Here is a 22,676-nt window from a genome sequence, read left to right as displayed (position 1 = left end):
ATTTGATAGTCATTCAAGTGGTCAAGTTCAAAAGATTTTTACCTCCACTCACCTGGCCAATTGCTGCATGTAATGAGCTAAGTGAAGTGTGGGATTATTAGTTTCAGACAGTTCTAAAACATGTCAGATGTAGACATCGGAAGGCTCTGCTATGCTTCAATCAAGTGCTTTTACCACCTATAAAAACAGATCAGTTGACCCATACTGACCCTTATAGACCTGTTATGGCCTCATAACATGTCTGGGATATTTATCTGCTTTCTCCACAATGCATGCTGTGATAGAAATGTGATTGTTTGGATTCAGTGATACAATGGCCAGAGGTAAAAAAGATGTAAAGTAACCAAAACTTGAATTTGGTTTTCTGTCCTACAGAGACGTGATGGGTTGCTGAATGGGTGACAAGCTCCTGGTCACCTCACATTCTCTGTGAAGCTCCCCTCCCATCGCATTGTGCAGGACAGGGTCCCCCAGCACAGCGTCAGGGATGTACCAGGAGGTGGCCTTCCTGGCAGGCAGCACTGAGCACCAGTTCACCACCTTCCATTTTAACCCTGTGGAGAACCCACTAGAAGTCACTTCCACTAAGGGTGTGTTCTACAAGCGGGCCCAGCTCCTGCTACAGCCTCAGCCCCGCCAACAGGATGGAGATGACACAGCGGCCATTATTAATGTGGGGGGCATCAAGTACCGTATCCCCTGGTCCACACTGGATGAGTTCCCCTTGACGAGGCTGGGCAAGCTGCGCAGCTGCAGCAATGAGGCCGAGATCATGGATGTGTGTGACGACTACGACGGCAGCCGCAACGAGTATTTCTTTGACCGAAGTCCGTCTGCTTTTCGCACCATTGTCACTTTCCTGGCGGCAGGAAAACTGCGGCTGCTGAGGGAGATGTGTGCCCTGTCCTTTCAGGAGGAACTGCTATACTGGGGGGTGGAGGAGAACAACCTGGACTGGTGTTGCCTCAGGAAGCTGCGGCTCCGGCAGGAGGAGTACAAGGAGCTGCAGAGGCTTGAGGAAGAGGAAGCCGAGCTTACGTCGCCACAGTCCTGTGAGGAGAGCCAGCAGGTTCTTGGAACAGGGTCACAGGAAGATAATAATACGGGGGGCTGCATGCGGCGACTGAGGGACATGGTGGAGAACCCCCATTCTGGCCTGCCAGGGAAGATCTTTGCCTGTCTGTCAGTGTTGTTTGTAGCCATCACCGCTGTGACGTTGTGTATCAGCACCATGCCAGACCTCAGAGAGGAGGAGGAGAGGGTGAGTCTCGTCCATTATCAGTTTCAGTAATAACATTTTTCTGAGACTTTCTTGTTCACAGATTCAATTTAAATTATCCAGAAAGTTCAAACTCATATTTGGTTCTTCATATTTAGTTTCTGGAATGAAGTCTTGTGAGTTATTGGATTTTCAGTTAGCCATGGCAGCAGCATTGAGTAGCTAAATCATTTAGAAAACCATGATTAAACAAAGAGGTACAAAAGAAAGGCATCCCTGAACTATGAAACATAAGACAGGATCCAATTACCAGCTTTAGAAAAGTAATAAGGAAGACAGTAATGTAAAATCATTAATATTAGGTCCCAGCAAAAAAAGAACCTTTTTGAGTAAGACCTTGCATTTCATGAATGGTCTCTATGGAATTTAACTGCAGAGCAAATGATAAAACTATTACACGCTGAACAGATTGTCATGAGGAACACTGTAGTTATGACTTTATGAGGAAGGAACTGCAGTCTCAAGATTCCTATTTTTCCAGAACAGCCTTAGGGATGTGTTTTAGCAGCTGCTTTAGAAAAATTCAGATTAGGTTGATGCAGCAGCCCACATACAGAGTCTTCCTGGGCTTTATTGTAAATCATCATGACAGAGACAGAGGCAAAGGCTCAGGGACAACAAGGCTTCCTCTCCCTTTGCTTAAATACCAGATTATTGTGTAATTTCTTTCACTATCGCGGCATACATTCCTTCAAAGCAACATAAGATTTATGTGCTCCCAAATGTACGCAATAATTGATGGGAGCATATACTACTTGCATCTTTAAATGAATGAGTAGTCCTACCTTGAATTGGGCTTCAGTATTTGCAAAATCCCAGATATTCCCCCAATGTTGTTCCTTTCTCTTGACCTGCTTCCAAAAATGAATATGAAAAAAGCACAAAGTGAATATGAAATAAGCTCATTATTGTTGCATAACATGATGATTATGTAAATTATAGCCATGAAGTCTTAATCCATACGGTTAAAGCTTGTTTACCAAAACCTTATCTAGCCCAGCTGACCAGTGAACAAAATGGGAGCTGCAAAATGAAAAAAAAAGAATGTATACTGTGTTTTATTTTCATTTGGATGCTTCATTTAGATGGATTGAGCTGCTATGTAGACTGTATATGACATCTTTGAATGCACCTTTGACAATCCAGAGATTCTATGCATCCACAAAAATGTTACCATGAAAAACAAGAAATACCTAATTTCTCCTATAGGAAAAATTGTTTATTAGTTAGTTCAACATTTAACCTTCTTGAACAATCTATTGTCTGTACGTTAAATATGAAGATAGAGGGCTGGAGGCAGCAGGAAACAACTAGCCTTGCTAGAGAAAAGCACCTTGTAATAACTCTTTTGTATCTTGTGTGTTTAATCCAAACAGAGATGTATAATTATCAATTTTTGATTTTAAGGGGAGTTTTGTGCCAGTACAATTTCTTGGCTAACAGCAGCTGGGTGCAGTTAATGTGCACAGCCAGTGTTGCCAGGTTGGCTCAAGAAGTCACTAAAGGATGCTAATTTGTGCACATTATGCAGTGATTTGGATATCCACGAAAGATTAACATTTTAAAGCCATCTCATCAATATTGGTTGTAATTTCTTAACTTTAATGCTGTCCACAGAACACTGGAATAAACTCTTAAAAAACTCTATTAAAGAGTGAAGTCCTTTTGAGCAACAACAAAAGAGGAAGAGCTTCTCCATCTAACAAGGGGGATTAAAGATGGTGGGGCACTGGTAGACACATTCACAGCTCATTGACATTTACGTTCTCAGTCATGTTTCTGGCTGATGTCTTGCAAAAATGCTAGGTTTGTTGCAAGGGTACTTTGAAGAAAACAGGTTCACCAAATTTACCGAGAAGGTTGTTAAATTGCCAAAGAAGTTGGCAGCTTGCCAGAGTTGTGTTGTTGCCAGGTTTGGTACCATCATACTAATTCTGAGACCAAAACCAGACCCTGTTCTTACTGACTATATCTGCTACAGTACATATGTAACCCTGTAACCCTAGTAACAACATATCCCAAAGAAACAAAGAATCTAATTATGTTTGTAGCAATGCTTCCCATGCCAATGTCAATTCCAATGCCCAAACCTTAGAAATATCTCAATGAAATTATAAACCTCATATGTTACAGTCCCTGATCTCTAACTAGGTCTCAATGTGAGAGCAGAGAACATCCAGTTGTTGCTGCATTTAGCTTCCATCTCTCAAGAAGAGAAATATTGCTATCGCTGACTTTTGTTACCATTAACTACACGTCGTCAGAGTTTGTGCGGAGCAAAAAGAAAAGGAAACTGACAATTCCTTCCTCCTGTGCTTCGTCATGCCTCCTTTCTCCCTCAGAGACTTCAGACGCCTTGGAGATCACATTCCAAAGTGTCTTTTTATCACACTAATTCACCTCCTGAATGATATCAGTGGACCAGAGGATGATTAAAGAAAAGCCCCACAGCCTCACCCTCTGTCAAAGAAATGTCTCCATCAGCAGACTTGGAAGAGGGTGTTCGTAATAAGTGCATAAGCTTCAAAGGGAAAATCAATCAGGCAAACAAAGCGACTAAAAGCTGAACGAAGACCGGCTTAAATATTATCTCATCCTACTGTATTGCCAATTAAGTGTCATCTGTCATTACATGCTTGTATGAATCTGGAGCTTTAATTATTGGAATCAGAAGAACGACAGGTGTAATTAGAGACACACTATGTTTTAAACTCAGGACAGCTGAAAACAGTGTCATTGTGGCACCAATTAACCACCCAGAGATGCTTGAAAAAGAGTCAGTCTCGCTCCTCCTCTGCAAGAATTGTGGCATGGTTCATTAGGAGTGAGAACCTTATTCGAACCAGCCACAGGAAGCCACCCCAAAATGCAGGGGTTTATGGGTATAATGAGGTGGCTGTCAGTTTTGAAAAATCTAGCATAGCAAAATGAAGTCTTCTGCCACTTATTCAAATATTCTTAACAGCCATGTTAGAGAGAGAAAGTAAATTAATCCCAAAATACCAAAGTCACTTAAAAAACTTTTGTTTACAGGCTCTGGCTAATTGGTAATTGGGCCATGTGCACATACTGTAAGTGAATCGAACACAATATAAAAAGACGAAAAAACCTTCTCACAATGGTTGAGAAAGAAAAATAAAGGTGTGATCGTGTGTTACTGTGTTCACTGATGTGTCAGACAGAATTTTCTGTGGAGTATTTCTTCTCGTCATTAGCATTTTAGGAGAAAGAGATTTTGGCAGCTAACTCTGAAGACCTAAACATGTGTGCCATGAGTGGGCTTTACTTCCAGCATCGTCTTTATCCATATAAATGACAAGCATGGCAGTTATGTAGCCGAACATTTTAATGGAATCCACCTCAACGCGGTTGAATTGCTTTCGCTGATTACCACATCTCTTTGAGACAAGTCCACCCACTCATCCTCCTCCATTACAGAGCATCCTAATATCCATTAGCGTTGATAGCCAGCCATTTACATCAGCACAGATCCTCCTTTCACTAATGAAATGATCATTTCCTCAGATACCCATGTCTAAATTATAATATATTGTGTGTTTGTTCTGTGCAGTGTTTTACTATTATTATTATTTCTCCAGTCTTATCAGCAGCATATCTAAAAGCTTCTGATTTGAGTAATACAACCATTAGAACAAATTTAAACCAATTTCATGAACCTAATTTTGATTTAAACCTATAACAATAATAGTTTTGGGAAAATTGGGTTTAGGGGTGTCATGAATTATTTTCTGAGGGGACACAGTTTAATTATATAGATTCATATATACTTATTCATACTAAACCAAGTTGATATTACTATCATCTGCTTTGCCTGCTATGTTTATCATCAAACCACCTCTATTAGTAGGCTAAAAGTCTTAACTTAACTAAGAGACTTACCCTTTAATTGTTTACTGTTCAATTTTTTATTTAGTTGAAATACTGAATAAGAAAATGTTTGTGGAAAGACTTTAAACTCAATGATAACGTTAGCTTGTTGGCCAGCTAGCACAGCTGATTATTTCATGTTAAAGAAAGCTACATTTCTCAAAATGTCTGACATTTTCACTGACATTATATCATTCTTGACTCTTTGTAAAAACTCATCCACATCCTGTTATTACAGAACGAATTTCAGTGCTACTAATACATTTTACCCCCGACCAAAACAATAAAAGTTGGCTACTAAGCTAACTTAGCAACTTAGCAAAGGACAACAACCTAACACTAATGTTGACTACTTGTGGATTATGGTTAAAACCACTGATGCTAAAGTCACTTTAAATAGGGCAATTGTGAAGCTGTAAGTAATTGACAGTCATTTAAGTTATACACAGTCTTAAAAACGGATGGAGGATGCACAACGCTTTTGGTTTGGAGCAATGGAAACAAGCTGCGAACACAACACTGACATATTATCACCTTTTAAATTGAAATGTGAGCAACAGTTGCATTATTGCACATCCACCAGACACAGTGCATCATTAAGCATTCATTTGTTATAATGTTTATGACCATCTAGCGAACGAAAATTCAACATTCACTCTCATTCTGGCTGTTTTTGGTCTCAGCTATCTCCAGAAAGAAATATCCAACCCTTATCAGCTAAATGTTGTACTATGTTCATAACTTAATTTGTCTGCTGTTTGATGTTATGCAGGTGTACTGCACCACAGGTGTACATCTTTCAGCATGTTTACTAAAAAACAGCTATGTGACACAATGAGAGCTGTGAGACTCAGTCAAAACAATAAAGTTGAAGACTGGAAATGAATAAAAGATGCTAAAATTCTGCCCATTTTCTGAGGGTTCATTCTACAAGCAGCCCTTTCACATAGTTATGTGATCATTAAAATATTGATTATAGCTGCTATAACGACTTCAGCTGGGCTTACCTGATAAAAAATTACAGTAAATGAAATGTGAACTATCAGATATGTAGATTCCAGCCTATATTAAATTACACCGTAAAGCAGCAGGGCAGTGCAACCTAAACCCAGGAAGCAGCTATCTTTATGCACTCCATCACTTGACCTGGAGGAAAGAGTTCAGCACAAACCAGAAATTTTAAAGGAGCACTTAGCCAGTCTGTCTAATCTAATGGGGCTCTGAGAGAAGGATACAGTGGCTGGGAGACTTTTCTCTCTGCCTCTCTCTCTCTCTCTCACTCACACACACACACACACACACACACACACACACACACACACACACACACACACACACACACACACACACACACACACACACACACACACACACACACACACACACACACTCAAGCAAATAAAAAGAAAAGCTATATTGTATTTCACATTTTATGGTCCCTCGTCCACACTCACTGGATGAATAGGGGATTAAACATCTCAAGTGTTTTGTCGATTTCCTCCCTTAGAATTGCTTACTCTGTTCACATAAGCATCTATAGAGACCCCGTTCTTGTCCCATTTATCTCCTGCGAGAGCCCCGGCTGTGGATATCTAACCTTTCAGTGACTCTGCTCATGCCTCACAGCCCTATACACTCCATTCTGATGTAAATCCCAGTCACTTTAAGGCACAGCCCAACCATAGCCATATATCATCACAGAGGAACTGATAGAACAGCTCAGAGGGTGTGGACGAGTGAGAGAGGAATGTGTGTAGGAAAATGGAGAGAATGTTGTTGTAGTTTGTACTGAAAAGAGTCACATCACTCATTCGTTTTGACTGTGAGTTAGAAATACTGCTTTTCACGCTCAAAGAATTGTGCAGTCCATCATAGTGGTGATGATTTGTGCCCTGTGAATAATTCCTGGTGAGTCTAGAGGTGATGTAGAGATTGTAAGGCGACCGAAATATTCTGTCAATATTGAAATTGGATTCAAATTGTTTCTTGAAGCTGTAAAAAGTTTAAAATTGTACCTCAAAAAAATCTGAGGAGTATGAGTATGAATATGTAAAACTGGTACATTCAAAGTTAAATACACAATATCATTAACTAATCTTTGATTTGATTATTTACAAATGTAAGTTATCTAATGTCATTTCTAAAATTGGTGCCATTTGCTCTGTAACAAAAACAAAAGAGTAGAATTCCCCCCAAGAACATTTTAGGTGATTATATTAAGCTTCCAAAAGATTATAACTAATAAAACTCAAAATAAGTGGCTATTTGAACAGTTAAGCACAGAAATGACGGCCTATAATACATCTAATCTATCTATCTAATTCAAAATGGTCTAACACAACAACCCCACTGAGACTTAACACCCAACTCTGCAACTCCACTCAATGTTTGGCTCATTTTTTGTTTTTCCAGTCCACACATTCACTGCATGGTTGCTCTTATCCTGTTGGCAGCTCTTTCTAGAAAATAAGCAGAGATAGGCCAGGTGAATGTACATTATTTGACCATCACAAAAGAGCAGAAAATAAGTAAATAAGTGGCTGGTTGGACAGTCTAGCAAGCTAAAGACTGTTACCTACTTTCTCTCAGTAGATGGAAGCTTGTAGCTATTGTCAGGTGGACACAAGGAGACACCAAGATAATGGCCATATTGCTGTTTGCTAACATGTTAGCCACACGATCTTAATAAGCCAAAGATTTTTCAGGTAGGACCATATGACCTACATGGTAAAGCTAACCTATAGGTGCTAACAGTTAGCAAGCTGCGGGTAGCTGTATGTTTGACAGTGTTGTTTTATATATTTTTATTAATGAAAATCTACATTTAAAAGTGCAGTGTGTAGAACTATGTGGTATCTAGCGAAACTTGTAAAAACTAAAAAAATGTTTAAAATAATAATAATAAATATAATTAAATAATAATGAGACAAGTTGATTAAAAAGCTTTACGTTGTTTATCTCTTCGCTGAAGAGAATCTCACTATTTTCTTTCAAGGACAGATGTGTTATATATGTCTCTCTCTCTTGTCTCCATCTCTCTCTGTCTCCCTCTTCTCCCTCCTTTCTTCTCTCTATTCTCTGATCCCAACTGGTCAAGGCAGATGGCCGCCCACCTAGAGCTTGGTTCTGCTTGAGGTTTCTACTTGTTAAAGGGGAGTTTTTCCTTGACACTGTTGTCAAGTACTTGCTTATGGGGGAATGTTGGGTATCTGTAAATTAAATTAAAAAGTATGGTCCACACCTGCTCTATGTGAAAAGTGCCCTGAGATACCCTTTGTCTCGATTTGACAAAAAAGAAATTTGAAAAAAAGAAAGAAAAAAATAGTAGTAAGCAATTACTAATACAGGACTTTTGTAAAAGTGACATGAGATTCAAGGCTACTGTGCTAATGTGTTGTAGCATAACAATAATGCAGACATTTTGTAACGTACCCAGACTTGAGATCACCAAAACACCAAAATGTAAACATTGGCGATCAACTGTAACAGGTTCATGTAGGATTATTTCCTCAATGTCAATGGGTTTAGCCTGTAAAATGTAACTAAATGTGATCAGATAACAGATATCTCCCAGATTACTTCACACCACTACTGCCTTTCAATCTAAACCCCATTCTGATTTAATTGGGGCTAAATTTGAACTTTTTGCACCACAGGTATTTAACATATGTTTTATAAAGCTGGTGCATTGCCATTTGGATTCAGGATTCATTGATAATCTACATGAAATTGAGAGTAAAAGCTTTTAAATAATGTATTTCTCCTATGCTTTGCTACCAGAAAAATACCCCAGCTCTGCTTGCTGTAATTACTCCTCCCTGCGGAGCTGCTACAGTAGCACAGCTGAACAGCCTCTCAACACATGAAGAGGGAAGGCCGTTGACTTGAAGTATCAGAAAATGCTTCTCCCGTTACCATAGAACCATTTGCATTAGAAAACATTTGAGCAGCTCAAACAGTCTGTCTGCCCATAACTGAAATAATATCCAATATTTTAAAAATATTTTTCTCCAGCATAACCACAAAGGAAGCACTTTGCCGTGTGGAAAAGATGAAGGATATTGAGTGATGATCCTCCGGGAATGTGAGGGTACAGTTGTGCCAAAATCTAATCAAAACAGGGAGAGGAGTTTGAATCTCAGGAGATTGAGCTTTCAGCCTGTGTCCAAGTGTTCTGCTCAAGTGGAATATCATTCAAAATGTGTGATTTTTTTATTTTAAAGACAATCATTTTCAGCCCAATTGAGTTTCATTAGCCTTGCTCATAAATGTTAATGTTGTGCTTGTAATAGTTGGAACAGTAATGTCAGAGCTATTTGGATCAAAGGAATTGACTCTACTAAATCACAATTAACCAAAAACACTCTTGTAAAGAACCAAACTAGACGATAAACCAGACCGCTGTTTTTACATTTTACATGAGTCAGCTCCTTCTCCATCACTTCCTGTCTATCAGTCTGAGTGGTGTATTTAAACATGGGGAAGGGGCAGAGTGAGAGAGAGAGAGAGAGAAGTGATAGTGGGAGTATACACTCATCAGTCTGAGAGGACAACAGCCATCAATATATATATGCTACTTAAGATAAGGTTAGATTAGAATAAACTGTAATGACCCCCATGGGGAATTTTGGTTGTCACAGCTAAGAGAAAAGGATATAAATAACAGTTTATGGATATACAGTGATTGTTGCAGGTTTTTAATGGATGGCTAGCTATTCACATTATCAGGTGTACAAGACAGAACAATTCATTAATGTGTCCAGATTTGCAAATGTGCAACACAAGCTATTATTGGCTTTTACAAAGGAAACAGTAATCAAGTGTTCTGAAAGCTGTTTAAGTTTGCAAATTCGGTTGCAGGTTGGGAGGCCTCTTTTTGTCCAGCAACAAACAGAAAAAACATTGGCCATAAAGTTCTGCTGCCCTCCCCAAAGAACCGACTGTAATAAATATATACTGACAAGCCGTAAAGCTGCTTTGGTTTTGTGCCCTCGTGCATTTGAGTTATAGTGGTGTTGTCAAGCTATTGAAAGATAAATAAATAAACCTAACTGATTAAAAAAATGAGATCAATCTCGGTGGCGGTTCTGGATTAGGCGTCTTTGCCAGGCAAAGGCTGTGTTTATTAAAAATCTTTGAAAAAAAGTTCCAGACAAAGTAATCATGATTATGTAATGATTGAATCTAGGGTGTGAGGGGAATACAGAAATTCACCTGCTAATCAAGATTCAGCAGCCAAAGTTTCGAGTCTTTTTGCACACAAACACACATCGGGAGGAGTCATTGAACCATAAGTCACAGCCAGGTAGCAACACAGCAGACCAATGACTGATAAAATATTATTATTTGGTCATTCTGAGAAACGATTAGACACACAGCAGCTATTGACTTGGTGGGAAAAAACAGCCTATTTGTCATAATTTATGTAAAATGACTCTGATGGAAAATCAGCAAGCATCTCTGTGCTCTCATTTCTCCCTCGGGCAGCTTTCGCTGTACCATCCTTCTCCTCAGATTTTGCTGTCTACACATTTCCAGGCATCCTAGTTACCTGCAATAATCTCCAAAACCATTCAATGTCACAGATTTATATTGAATGAAGGCCATCTTTAGTGGTTGTGGGAGAAGAATTAAGATGAGAATGGAAATATACCCGATTGACAGGATTTAGATCAGCAGTAGACAGACATGAGGTCAGTGAAATGTAGCAAGTAATACAAGCTAATGGTTATTAAATCCACTGTAACTAAAGGGATACTGAAGCCTATCCCTGCATGCTCTGGGTGAGTGTCATGGTGTATTGTGGACAGGTAAGGGATTTAAATTGTCAGACAAATACAGTACAAGTATAATGGGCTATTGAGAGTTTCCAGAATAGTGCATGTTGAAATGAAATAACTCAATCCAGACGACACATTGCACAATTGTTGTCTTTAAATAAAATTCACTTTCACCCTTCTGACAGGGTATATATTTCTGGTTTTAAGCCATGTCAGCAGCATGGCTCTAAAGATGATAGTCTTGGTTTGTGGGTCGGTCAGTCCACCACTTTAGCCCAGACAAATATTAGATGGGTTGCCATTACATTTTTGTGCATTCGAGGCTCCCAGAGGATAAATCCTTCTGATATTCATAATCCCCAGACTTTCTCTTTTGTGCCACCAATAGGTTGACATTGTGGTTTTAAGTAAAATAATTCAACAACTATTGGATTGTAGGTCCTAGTTGAGATTTGGTCTATTTATTTTTATAATAACAGCAGTCAGTAAGTTAGTTATATATTCCCCAAATGTTCCTATAGCCTAGAAAACTATGTTTATGTGTGTGGCATCATCCTAATTTGAAGTCTAATGACTAGGACTAAGCAAACCAATGTGCATGTGCAGTGGGCCCACGCAACCCGGCAGCGAGTAAATGTTTGGGGCGAATGTATTCAGTGAGCAAATTTTATTCAAATGAATGTCAATAATGCTTGTGGCGTACAATTTCTCGGAATTTTAGCATGGAGCGTCAGGGTTACTCATTCACACATGGATGAGCCAGGTATATTTGTGTGAAGCATGTCAGCAGCAGGAACACAAGACAATGTAGAAGGGAGCATTTTGGTTCTGTTACACCCTCAGTGGGTTCTATGGGGCGACAACACTCCACCATTGAATCAAAATAACACCTTTTAAAATACTGAAATCATGGGATTTATTAACAAAGACATACAAAACAGCCAAGACACTAAATAAAGACTATAAATGACAACAGCACTACCACATAAAAACTCAGACTGAAGTAGTCCATAAACTCGCAGCCTCTCCCTGCAACAGGAACCTGGAACTATTACTACTATAACATCTTCCTTTCCTGGGCCATGTGCACCTTATTGATGACTGATAAGTTTTAAAATATCTGAGTGCATCAAGAGACAAGAGAAGAAAAGGGACAAAGAGCACAGGGAGCACATACAGATATAACAATGCATTTATTTAATTGGTACCACCAATTGTTGGCAAAAGAGCCCTTTTAATCCTGTACCAAACTCTCTATTACTAAACACAACTTTATGTGTTAGAACATCGACTTGTGTGAGCAATATTTCAATGTTAAATATTCAGCTTGCTCTACCCTATGTGTACATTCACAAACACAACCAGTGACAGTGCTGAAAGTGAAACCTTGACTTAGGATTTATTATAAATCTGCCTTCTCTTATGGATGAAAATGGTACTTGGTTCATATTGGAGAATACTTTAACTTTAAAAACCTTGAGGATTCACACACAATCGTATTCTGTGATAAGAGTCCTATTTTTGAAGACACATACAAAGATGCTTTCTGGAGGATAGGGAGAAGTGTTGAAACTCAGTCTGGGCTGCAGAGCAAACACAAAGACACACAGGCACTCAGTCACGCACAGTCGAGCCTAATGAGGTGATCACATGAGAGTGGTAAATAAAATCCATTAAAAGCCCTGGTGTGTCCTGAAGAACAGATGACAGAACAGAACCAATGCGGTACTGGAGGTCCGGCCATTTGTGAATAACACCCACCCCAGCTTATTTATGGAGATCATTGGTGAGCCATCGCTTCTTGGTATACATGCTTGTCTTGAGCTGTGACAGGTTCAGAGTCCTCTGATCGGTGAGCCGGATAATTGTGTGATTTTAATTTGATTCTGCACAGTGCTGCGTGCATCAGAAGCTTTTCAGTGTGGAGGGAGCTGGAAAACGCATTCAGCCAGAAAGCCTCTGACGGAGAACAAAACAAATACATTGGTCAAATTGGAGGAAAGGGACAATATCAGTTACAAATGTGTCACAGGCACAGACACTGTGAGAGGAAGTGTGAAACATACTGGTTAGCATGTGAGAATGAGCGAGCTCCTTACGGATTTGGACACTGGCACATTTATTTGTTTTGGCTTCAGACTCTTATTACTTTGGATGTGAAATGACAGCATGTGGTTAGAGGGCGGATTTCAGCTCGAATTTGAATCTCTGTGCTGCACCAGCCGAGCTTGGAGATTGCCTTTAATCTCCCAGCAGTCAAAGTCAAAATTGGGGGAAAGAAAACGGCTTTTGTAGTTCCCAAAACGGTCTGCCACAGGAGCATGATGATTCAATACATGGATTGATAACTGAACCATCAAGAATGTGATGCGTTTTTATAGTCACACACATCAGCATTCAGTTACATCTGAATAAGAAGAGAATGAGAGAAAAAGAGAGAAAATATGATACTAATGATGTAGTGTGACATCGACACTCAAAATAACAAGCATATGTATGTTTTACAGTATATAATAATAATCAGCAACATACTATAGCCTTTATAATCCATCCAAAGGTTTTTTGACACTCTGAAAAGGAGGGATATGATAAAAAAGGTCCCATTTGGATGGAAAGCCTCCAAAATTGAGGCTGACGATATGTATTCTTCATCTCATGGATACACACATGGAACATGATACATGGTTATTGGATTATGAAGCATATGTCAATTCTGGTAGCTGCTGGCCAAGTACCTATAGAGCTGTGCTGAGACAGGGGACTGATTTTGATTTCACTGTGGACTTCAGCCAATTGTGACTCTTAGTGACAGAAAATGTGTTGGTACTCTTCTTAGATCTTTTATTGAAATGCCTTTTCTGCACTGCACTTTTTGGAATATGACAATAAAAAACTATCTATCTTCAGTAACAGGTGTAAGTGGAAAAGGCTCCATTACTGTGGTAGTATTTGAATGATTGCAATATTTAACTGCTTTGTCCAGCTTTTGCTAAGATATATTTACTGGGAATCCTAATAGCCCTTAAAACACAAAGTAATAAACGTTTTACTATAAAAGACTTTCAACTTTTCAACAGTTAGTCAAGTTTTGACAGTCAGACGTCCTATCCACCTTTAAAATTCCAATATCACACAACGCAAGAAATCATGGAGAGCATTGTCACAAAGCCTGCAACACAGTCAATTTCAAGGTAGTAATTTAAATAATTTTAACATTCACTTAAGAAATTGCTACTTTCATCTCTATCTGGCCATGAGCAACCCAAACATTTCTGCTTTTACTACATTTAATTCAGTTCAGCCACCACAGTAATGGTTGAAAAACTGCAACTCCTGCTTTGCCCCATCAGTGATTTACATGGTCCTTAATGGGTTTAGCAAATTTGATGTCCTAAGGGTAAAAAAACATGGTTTATGCAAAAAAGAAGTGTATACTCTGAAAAATGCATGAGGCTCAGTGTGAGAGCGGTCAGTCGGAATGAGTAGAGCTGTTGACTGAGCAAATACTAAAAGTTATGCTTTGCTTTTACATTTCAAGTTCTGCACATTCACACCTGAAGCTAACCTTTACAACCACAGTGCATGTACTTGAAATTTAAAGGCTTATGCGTCACCAAATAACCTCAACTGAGTCTTGAAGGATTCAGGATGTTTGAACTATTTCACAGCGTTGCATGGCATCTCAAAGAAGATTGATTTAGAAGTTTTTAAAGCAGAAGAAGGTTTTTTTTAACTTTTTGATTGTTTCTGCATATTCTGATTAATCTACACAGAGATGTCAACAGGACAAGACAAAGAAAAGAACATCTCACATTAACATATAAAGCATACTTGCACATTTCCTTTTTCCACTCTCCTTCAGGGGTGACTTTAACTTAATAAGCAAGTAATTTCTTATAATTATAATTTCAAATATTTATGAATGCTATTTCAGCAGTCTTGAAAAAAGTAGATTATCATTAGGAGAGAGAATATTTCAGCCTGGGTTTTTCTGGGTTTCAGAATCCACAATATCGCCTCAGTTTGCTTGTATTCTCTTACGTAACATTGTCTCCACATCCACAGCTCTAACGACTTTCACCTCGCGATGGCATCAGGTTTGATGTATGAGTCTAGTGTGGTTTACCAGATGAAATACTCAAAGCCTTTGTTTTACGCCTCATGAATCTTTCATCGCCTTTTCTCTTGTGTTTTGTTCTTTGAATGAACAGAATCACCTTTTTGTTGCGAGATCAAACACACCAACCTCCCCTGTCAATGACAAATCCACGAATCAAGCAGGCTTTGAAATAGATCGTTAATTACTGACTTCATGCTGCGTCTTCACGTCACCCTTATCTGAAGTGCTTGTTGGAGTTCAAAATATCTCTCTTGCTGAAGGGGGTTCTGGCTGTTGCGTGATGTAACACAACCCTTAACGGCTGTCTTTATGTGCCTTTTTTTTCTCTTACAGGGTGAGTGCTCCCAGAGGTGCTATAACATCTTCGTGTTGGAGACGGTGTGCGTCGCCTGGTTCTCCCTGGAGTTCCTGCTGCGCTTCATTCAGACACAGAGCAAGTGTATGTTCCTGCGGACGCCTCTCAATGTTATCGATGTGGTGGCCATCCTTCCCTACTACATCACCCTCATTGTGGACTCTCTGTCAGTAGGAGGGAAACCTGCAGGCTCAGGGAACAACTATCTGGAGAAGGTGGGGCTAGTTCTCCGTGTCCTCCGGGCTCTACGGATCTTTTATGTGATGAGGTTGGCCCGCCATTCCTTAGGCTTGCAGACACTTGGTCTGACGGTGAGGCGGTGTACCCGTGAGTTTGGCCTGCTGCTGCTGTTCCTGTGTGTGGCCATGGCCCTTTTCTCCCCACTAGTGTTCCTAGCTGAGAGTGAGATGGGCGCCAAGCAAGAGTTTACGAGCATCCCTGGGAGCTACTGGTGGGCAGTGATCTCCATGACCACGGTGGGCTATGGGGACATGGTGCCCAGAAGCATTCCAGGCCAGGTGGTGGCACTCAGCAGCATCCTGAGTGGCATCCTCCTCATGGCATTCCCTGTCACATCCATCTTTCACACCTTCTCTCGCTCCTATGTCGAGCTGAAGGAGGAGCAGAACCGGGCAATGAGGCAGAAGGTGGACTCGCAGGACAGCACCAAGTCTCAGAATAGTGAAGACTCTCAGGAGACGGACAGCTACCACGGCATTGCAGAGGCTGCAGCTTCATCCGTGCAACGAAGGAAGTCCATGGCTGCTCAGAGGGCTGCAGAGATTAGAGCGTCCATGCAAACTTAGCCACGCTGTTTGTCGGTGTTCAAATGGCAGCCTGAAGGTCCTGATACAGCGCTGGGACTTTGAAGTTGAGAGACTGCAGGATTGTTAACAAGAGGAGATTTTATCCTGTGGAGCTTTGGGTTTCTGCTTTGATTGTGTAAAGTGCTTGTGCACCAGAGTGTATCTGAGTTTCCCAAGTTTCACAGAGGCGCTGAAGAGGTCTTTTTTTCTACAAATTTGACTTATAAAAGATGGGTGACAATACAACATTCATGATTAAACAACTGAAATCATATAAGCCAATACTCTCACTGACTGCGATTCAGACTTCATATAAGTCTGTGCAAAAGAGAAATCTAATACCAAAATACCATATGTTGTTATTCAGACCTCAGACTAATAATTAATGTTTCTCATTTTGCTGTGTTTGAAAGGAGATTATTATCTGTTATTAAGGCGTTTTGCTGAGATGTCAGACATACAGTTATAGGTATTACTGACTCAATATCGTCTCTAATCACGCTGTATTATATTTGGCCAAACCAGATAATTTAATGTCGGTGCAGCTCTGTTATGTAAGTGTCATATATGTATATGATCATGTGCATTCATTCGCAATGGAACAGAGCTAATTCATCTTCAATATAATAATAATACAAAACTCATTTATTTATCAAAGGGCTACGAAGTCTGTCATGACATGTAAATGAAAAGAGGATTGATACCACACTCATGTCTCCACTAGACAGATCTGCCAGTGCTTTAAAAAAACTGTTCGACATTTTTGGGAAATACACTTAACAGTTAGATGGGAAGATCAATAACACTCACGGAAAAAATCACAATTTGTCCTTTTGGTTTGTATTAAACAAACAAGACACGTTAATTTGTGCTTGACGGTGTAACTTTTCGTTTTGATGTGAGCTAGTTTAGCTGTCTTACCCTGCTCATGCTAAGCTAAGCTAACATTCCCAAGTTTCATATTTAGCGTAAATGAGCATGGCATCAACATTCTTATCTAACTCTCTGCAAAAAGGCAAATAACCATATTTTAATTGTATTCATAACATAAAGTTTTATGTTAAGGGACCATAAGCAACTAACATCATCCTCAGCAGGTATTCAAACTGTGTGAGGTGAAAGGGACAGGTGCATTCTGGTAGATTGTGTTACTGTAGTTTAGCCAGCTGATTTGGCTCATGTACTGACATGGTCAGCAGTTGCTGCAGCAGCTGTGGCTGTGACAAACAGCTCATAGATGCCATTAAAGTACTCAGAGTGGAAAATTGTATTGATTTTTGATACAAAGAGGATCACTGCTTGAACCTACAACAGCTAAAGCCAGATGTTAAAAACACAGTATGATCAACAGTACCTTGAGCTGGGTTTGCTGACTGTGTATCATATGGAGACCGGAGGGGTGTCAAGAAGAGAGCATGTGGTTGGATGGAGGAGTTTAGCAAGGCCTGAAGGCAACTGAGATATCATAATGAGTTACACCATGCATTGCAAAGGCAGGAGGGACCCACACCATTCCATTGTAGAAACAGTCACATAGACATTTACTGTATAAAATATGTTTTTAGATATAATAAAGACGGTACAGCACAGTATTACTGAGGGGATTGGGGGGACAGGGGGTTGCAACGGTGTTGGATGGGGGCACATTGACAACCTGTGATCAAGTACATAAAAATAAGAGTTGTTTTTGTGTGTGAAATGAATTCTTGTGATTGGAAACATCTCTCAAGACCTAAATACAAGCTTTCAATTGTATATCACAATCTCCAACAGCAAATGTAGTTTGCTCAAATGTCATGCAGCTCAGTTGTCATTATGTGACCTTCATATAGACGGAAGGAACCTGGCCAAAGAGGAAAAGTAGAGTGGTGACATTAGGTGACAACTGTGGAGCGCTCTATTCACTAATGAATGCCATGAGATGACACTAAGTCAAGAGCTGCTGGTGAAATTGCCATGAAATCTGGTATGACTACTGACAGTTCCAAAAGGGTATCTCATAGTGATTTTGGTGACTTCCTTTGCCTTTGTGTTGCACCATCCATCACATCACTTGACCATGTAAACATTTTCATAAGATTTTGGGTAGCAGGAGGATGAATCATAAGGAACATAACTGTGCAGATATTGTAACTTAGCCTACTTCTTATGCAATTCTATTTCAAATTTGAATTTTATGTCTTTGATGACTTTGACCAGTCATGTACACAATTCTGAGAAGTTTTTAGGATTTAAGTTTAGGGTTTTTTAGGTTTATTTAGTACCCACACTTAGAAACAGTGCAAGTTGTCATTGCACCATTTTTAGATATAACATTTCTTCCCATACACTGGTTAGAACTGTCTGTTGGAGAGAAGGAGATGATGCTGGTGCCAATCCTCTTGTCACATATTGGGGTACATTGACTGGTGGATCAAATATGAGAGTAATTATTTAATACAAATAAAACAAGCCAGAGAAGCAACTCTTACTAATCGGTCTAATTCCAGTTTGTTGAAAAACTTCAAAGCAGCAGACAGACTGTGGCAAATACTCTTCATCCATATTCAGAGAGTGAAAACAACAAACCTGAAACCCATTTCAGATATTACAAATATTTTCCACAGTCTTACATAATTTCCCTTATTTAATTGCAAATGCAGCACTTCATTTTCTTTGACTTGAGTGCCTTGTGAAAAGCAAAAGACATAAAAAACCATTTCACCAAATTGTTGTCAAGTGAACCAATCAAAGCAGTTTTAAGTGCTTTAGAGTGCAAATCAGACTTAGATCTTTCTAATATGCCACATGGACATGTTTAGTCTGCCAACTCTGAATCGCAGTCACCGGATTAACTGGGTCGTTAAAAAAGCATGGAAATATTACACAGAGCAATCGTAAAATTATTATATATTCAGTATTTAGGTTTTAAAAGATGAAAATATTGTTTAGTTGAGGAGTGAATGGTGCAATGCGACATCATTTGAATAGAAACCCAACTTAAATGGATTTGTGCTTTGCGTCATGAATCTGTAGCCTGAGGAACAGCCTCTTTTGAAAAATGTAATGAAGATTATAATGAATTTAGTCCCATGTGGAGAGGCTCTGATTTAACAATTTATTACACACAAGGACACTTTCAAATTTGCAACAGTGCATGCTGTACTTGTGCACTTAGAACATCCTAAATTGGTTTGTTTGGTTTGTTTGTCTGAGGCATTGTTCATGTTTTTTTTTCCCACATTCGTTATTAATAATAAATGGATTCTGTTTCCAGGGGTGATGTCGTCTCAATTCACTGTAAATTTCATGAATGCTGACAGTGCTTCAATGAACAAACTAAAAGAAGTTTGTTGTAAAGGTTTTCTATGCTGCCAGCCCTGCGAGGTCAAGCTCAAGATCAGGCTGTGAAAGGGAAGAATAAATCCTGAACTAAATTTACCTTATCGCTGTGATCTTCAGATTACAGCACTTCAGAATTCATTCCTACAGCCACAAATACTGTAGGAATAACAATGAAGGACAATACTGTATGTTAAAGATTTCACAGACTAGAGAAGCTAGACTTTTGTTCCAATGTGATTGTCAGCACACATTGCCACACATTTAGCAGATATTAAGCAACATTAATTAATTTGGAGTTGACAAATGCAAGTCAGTTATTCAATGTATTTTTAGCTCTGTTTTGTTCTCCACCAACTCCTGAGTAAACTGTCTCTTTGGTTGCCACTATATTTATCAGCTAGCCACTAATTTAGCTTACTTAAATTTTGCATGGAGCTCAAGAAAGAAGATAGTCTTTATATATAAAGGGTTTGGAAGGTCTTCTTTTTTAAGCCTTTCCAAAACCACAAACCCGAGAGAAGAAGCGTGGTAAAATGGTAATACAATAAGCTGCAAAGGTTAGCATTTCTGGTAAGGTAGCTTCAAGTATTAATTTTACCCAGTGTACGGCCCAAGGAGAAATTCATACTACAGTACATTATTTGCGGCGTTACAAGTTTTACAGCTAGCATATCTACTATGTAGCATTTCCGAACTAGATGCTACCGGAGTTTAAGGTAACGTTGGCAACTCTTTTCTTCTCTTAATGGCCATGGTGACTGACAAGATGAGATTTCACAGAAACTACAGTACCAGTCAAACGTTTGGACACACTTTACTAATTAAAACTGTTGTCAAATGTGTCTGTGTTATGTTATATTGATATTGTTTGAAGAAAAAATTGATGCGTACACAGAATGCTGAAAACTTCCAGAATTGACAGCCCTTCCCACCTCATAGGATTTGGGGAAGTTCATACTCCTGCAACACCAGCCTGTTATCCAATATAACGTCACATTTTTCAAACTCATGCAAACTCCACACAGAAGGGTCCCAAATTGAAATGAAAGATTGAAATTCAAATAATAAAGCAAACATAAATCATAGTGATTCAATCCTTTGTAAATGTATAAATCTGAATAAGTGAAGCTTTATGTGTATAAACAAAGAGATATTACAATGAAGCAGCTTTGGAAAGTCTCTCCAGGTCGTACTGCGGTAATATATAAAGTTCTTGCAACTAAATATGGTCTATACTGTACCATCACATCTGTACCTGCAGCATTGCACATTTGAAGAACTTTGAGGTGACACCACTAATATGTGCACAGAAGAAGGAACTGTGGAGAATTTGAAAAGCTGGTACCAGACATTTACAGTATTTATCATGCAGGGAACTGAGGCTCTCAACTCTGAGGCACTTTATAAAATTCCTAACCCAGAGTTTAAATTAGAGATAAAGAAGACATTCTGTTAGTGAAGGTCTGTGTGGTTGACTGACATCCACACAGTATTTTGTCTCATGATTGTTTTAAACAGATTCAATTATTTACATCAGTAAAAATGAGAAACCAATGCAAAATTGTATTCAAGCCTTATCTGAGAGACAGACATGTCTTTATTAATAGTGCTGTAAAATAATTTTAAAAAACAGAAAATCATGAATCTGTTTTTACATTTAGAAAACAGCCTTTTCAAATCGATGTTTTCTACCCACTTTTTGGACTGGTACATCTATTGTCTGTGAAATGCCCCCTGTCTGTACAGTACCTGTGGAGAGCTTAGTGTGAAAGCCCAGCATATTACAATTGATGTGCTTATTATTGCTTTAGATGACATGTGCCATGAAAAACCACAGCTGGTGGGCTTATACTTCTGATGTCTGCCAGAGCTGCAACATAACTGACACACACATCTCCATCACACAAAACATGATGCATGAGTCTGTTTGTTTTCTCTTTATTGGGTGATAATGCCATGGTAGATTTTCACCATTAATTAGTTAATGGATGTCATTAGTTACAGAAGTGGACAACTGATGCATTAATAGAAAAATTACATACAAAACAATGGAAATGACATTCTGGTAATGATATTTTGGTACATAAACTAAGTTTGGGTTTCACAGATGACAAAACGCAAAAATTGGCAGTTATTAATGGAAATATACCATCACAAAGCAAAAAAGAAGAAGAAAAGGTCAAGAAAATAATACAAAACATGTAACAAAGTGAAGTAAAACCAGATACATGGGATAAAACAATGAATAAAGTGTAACTGAGGTCATTTTGATCCTGTTGAACACAAGAACCTGTCAGGTGCACAAGACACAGCCACCCTGACCACTGTCTGAATAAAGAACAGTCATACACTATCCTACAATGGCATCTGAATAGTAGAAAAAAATGATAATCAAAATAAATATTCATAGGGCTGCTAAACAGGTTTTGGACACAAACAGTGCACCTCCATTACTAAGAAACTAAAGAGTCATTCTCCAACATTTTGAATATTTAAGAGCAGTGAAAGAAATATTCATAGAAAACTCTTGGCCTGTCCCCACTGGAATAAAAGGGAGGTTTTCCACTTCTTGAGGCTTAGAAGAGGAGGACAGAATCAGGTCTGCTCTGGTACACAGTTCAGTGAAGGGATGTCAGTCGTACACCTCCCGGTTTTGGCATTTCTTCTTCCCCCAGAGAAAAATTACAAAACAACAACAAAGAAAAGATTCACTGCAGGTACATTAGATGGCTCATACTCCTCCTCCTGAACAGGAAATTAATTTCACAAGACAAAATGGAGATGAGTACAAGCCGCCCAAAGCAGAACCACACAGTGATGTGGAGTCATGAACAGGGATATCAGGGGATGTTATTAGATTTGTAATGTACAACAATAAACTGGCCAGTCACTGCCAACATGATGGAGGTGAAGATATGATTATACTGAGTATATTCAGAAGTCTGTAAAACCTTGTTCATTACAATTCTGCTATCATTCTTATTGTTAACGAGCAATTATCTCTAATTTGGAGACTATAATGTCATTTTTATGAATAAGAATGATGGCTAAAACTAAAATAATGCTGCATTCATGTCTGTTTAGACAGCATTTCCGAGCAGTCAAGTGGGAAAAAATGCTTATG

The 22,676-nt window shown here is 39.0% G+C and overlaps 1 protein-coding gene across 1 annotated transcript; it reads left to right on the top strand.

Annotated features, from left to right (window-relative positions):
- The first annotated feature begins 487 nt into the window (after window positions 1–487).
- kcng2 (potassium voltage-gated channel, subfamily G, member 2) lies at window positions 488–16,228 on the top strand. The gene is made up of 2 exons (XM_053334537.1): window positions 488–1,261; window positions 15,401–16,228. Exons 1-2 carry the CDS (start codon window positions 488–490, stop codon window positions 16,226–16,228), a joined length of 1,602 nt encoding a protein of 533 aa, XP_053190512.1.
- The last annotated feature ends 6,448 nt before the right edge of the window (window positions 16,229–22,676 follow it).

Source organism: Scomber japonicus, chromosome 15 (genome assembly GCF_027409825.1).
Source record: "Scomber japonicus isolate fScoJap1 chromosome 15, fScoJap1.pri, whole genome shotgun sequence".
NCBI lineage: Eukaryota > Metazoa > Chordata > Actinopteri > Scombriformes > Scombridae > Scomber > Scomber japonicus.
Note: the sequence above shows the minus strand (reverse complement) of the source record. Positions and strands in the feature narration are given on the sequence as shown.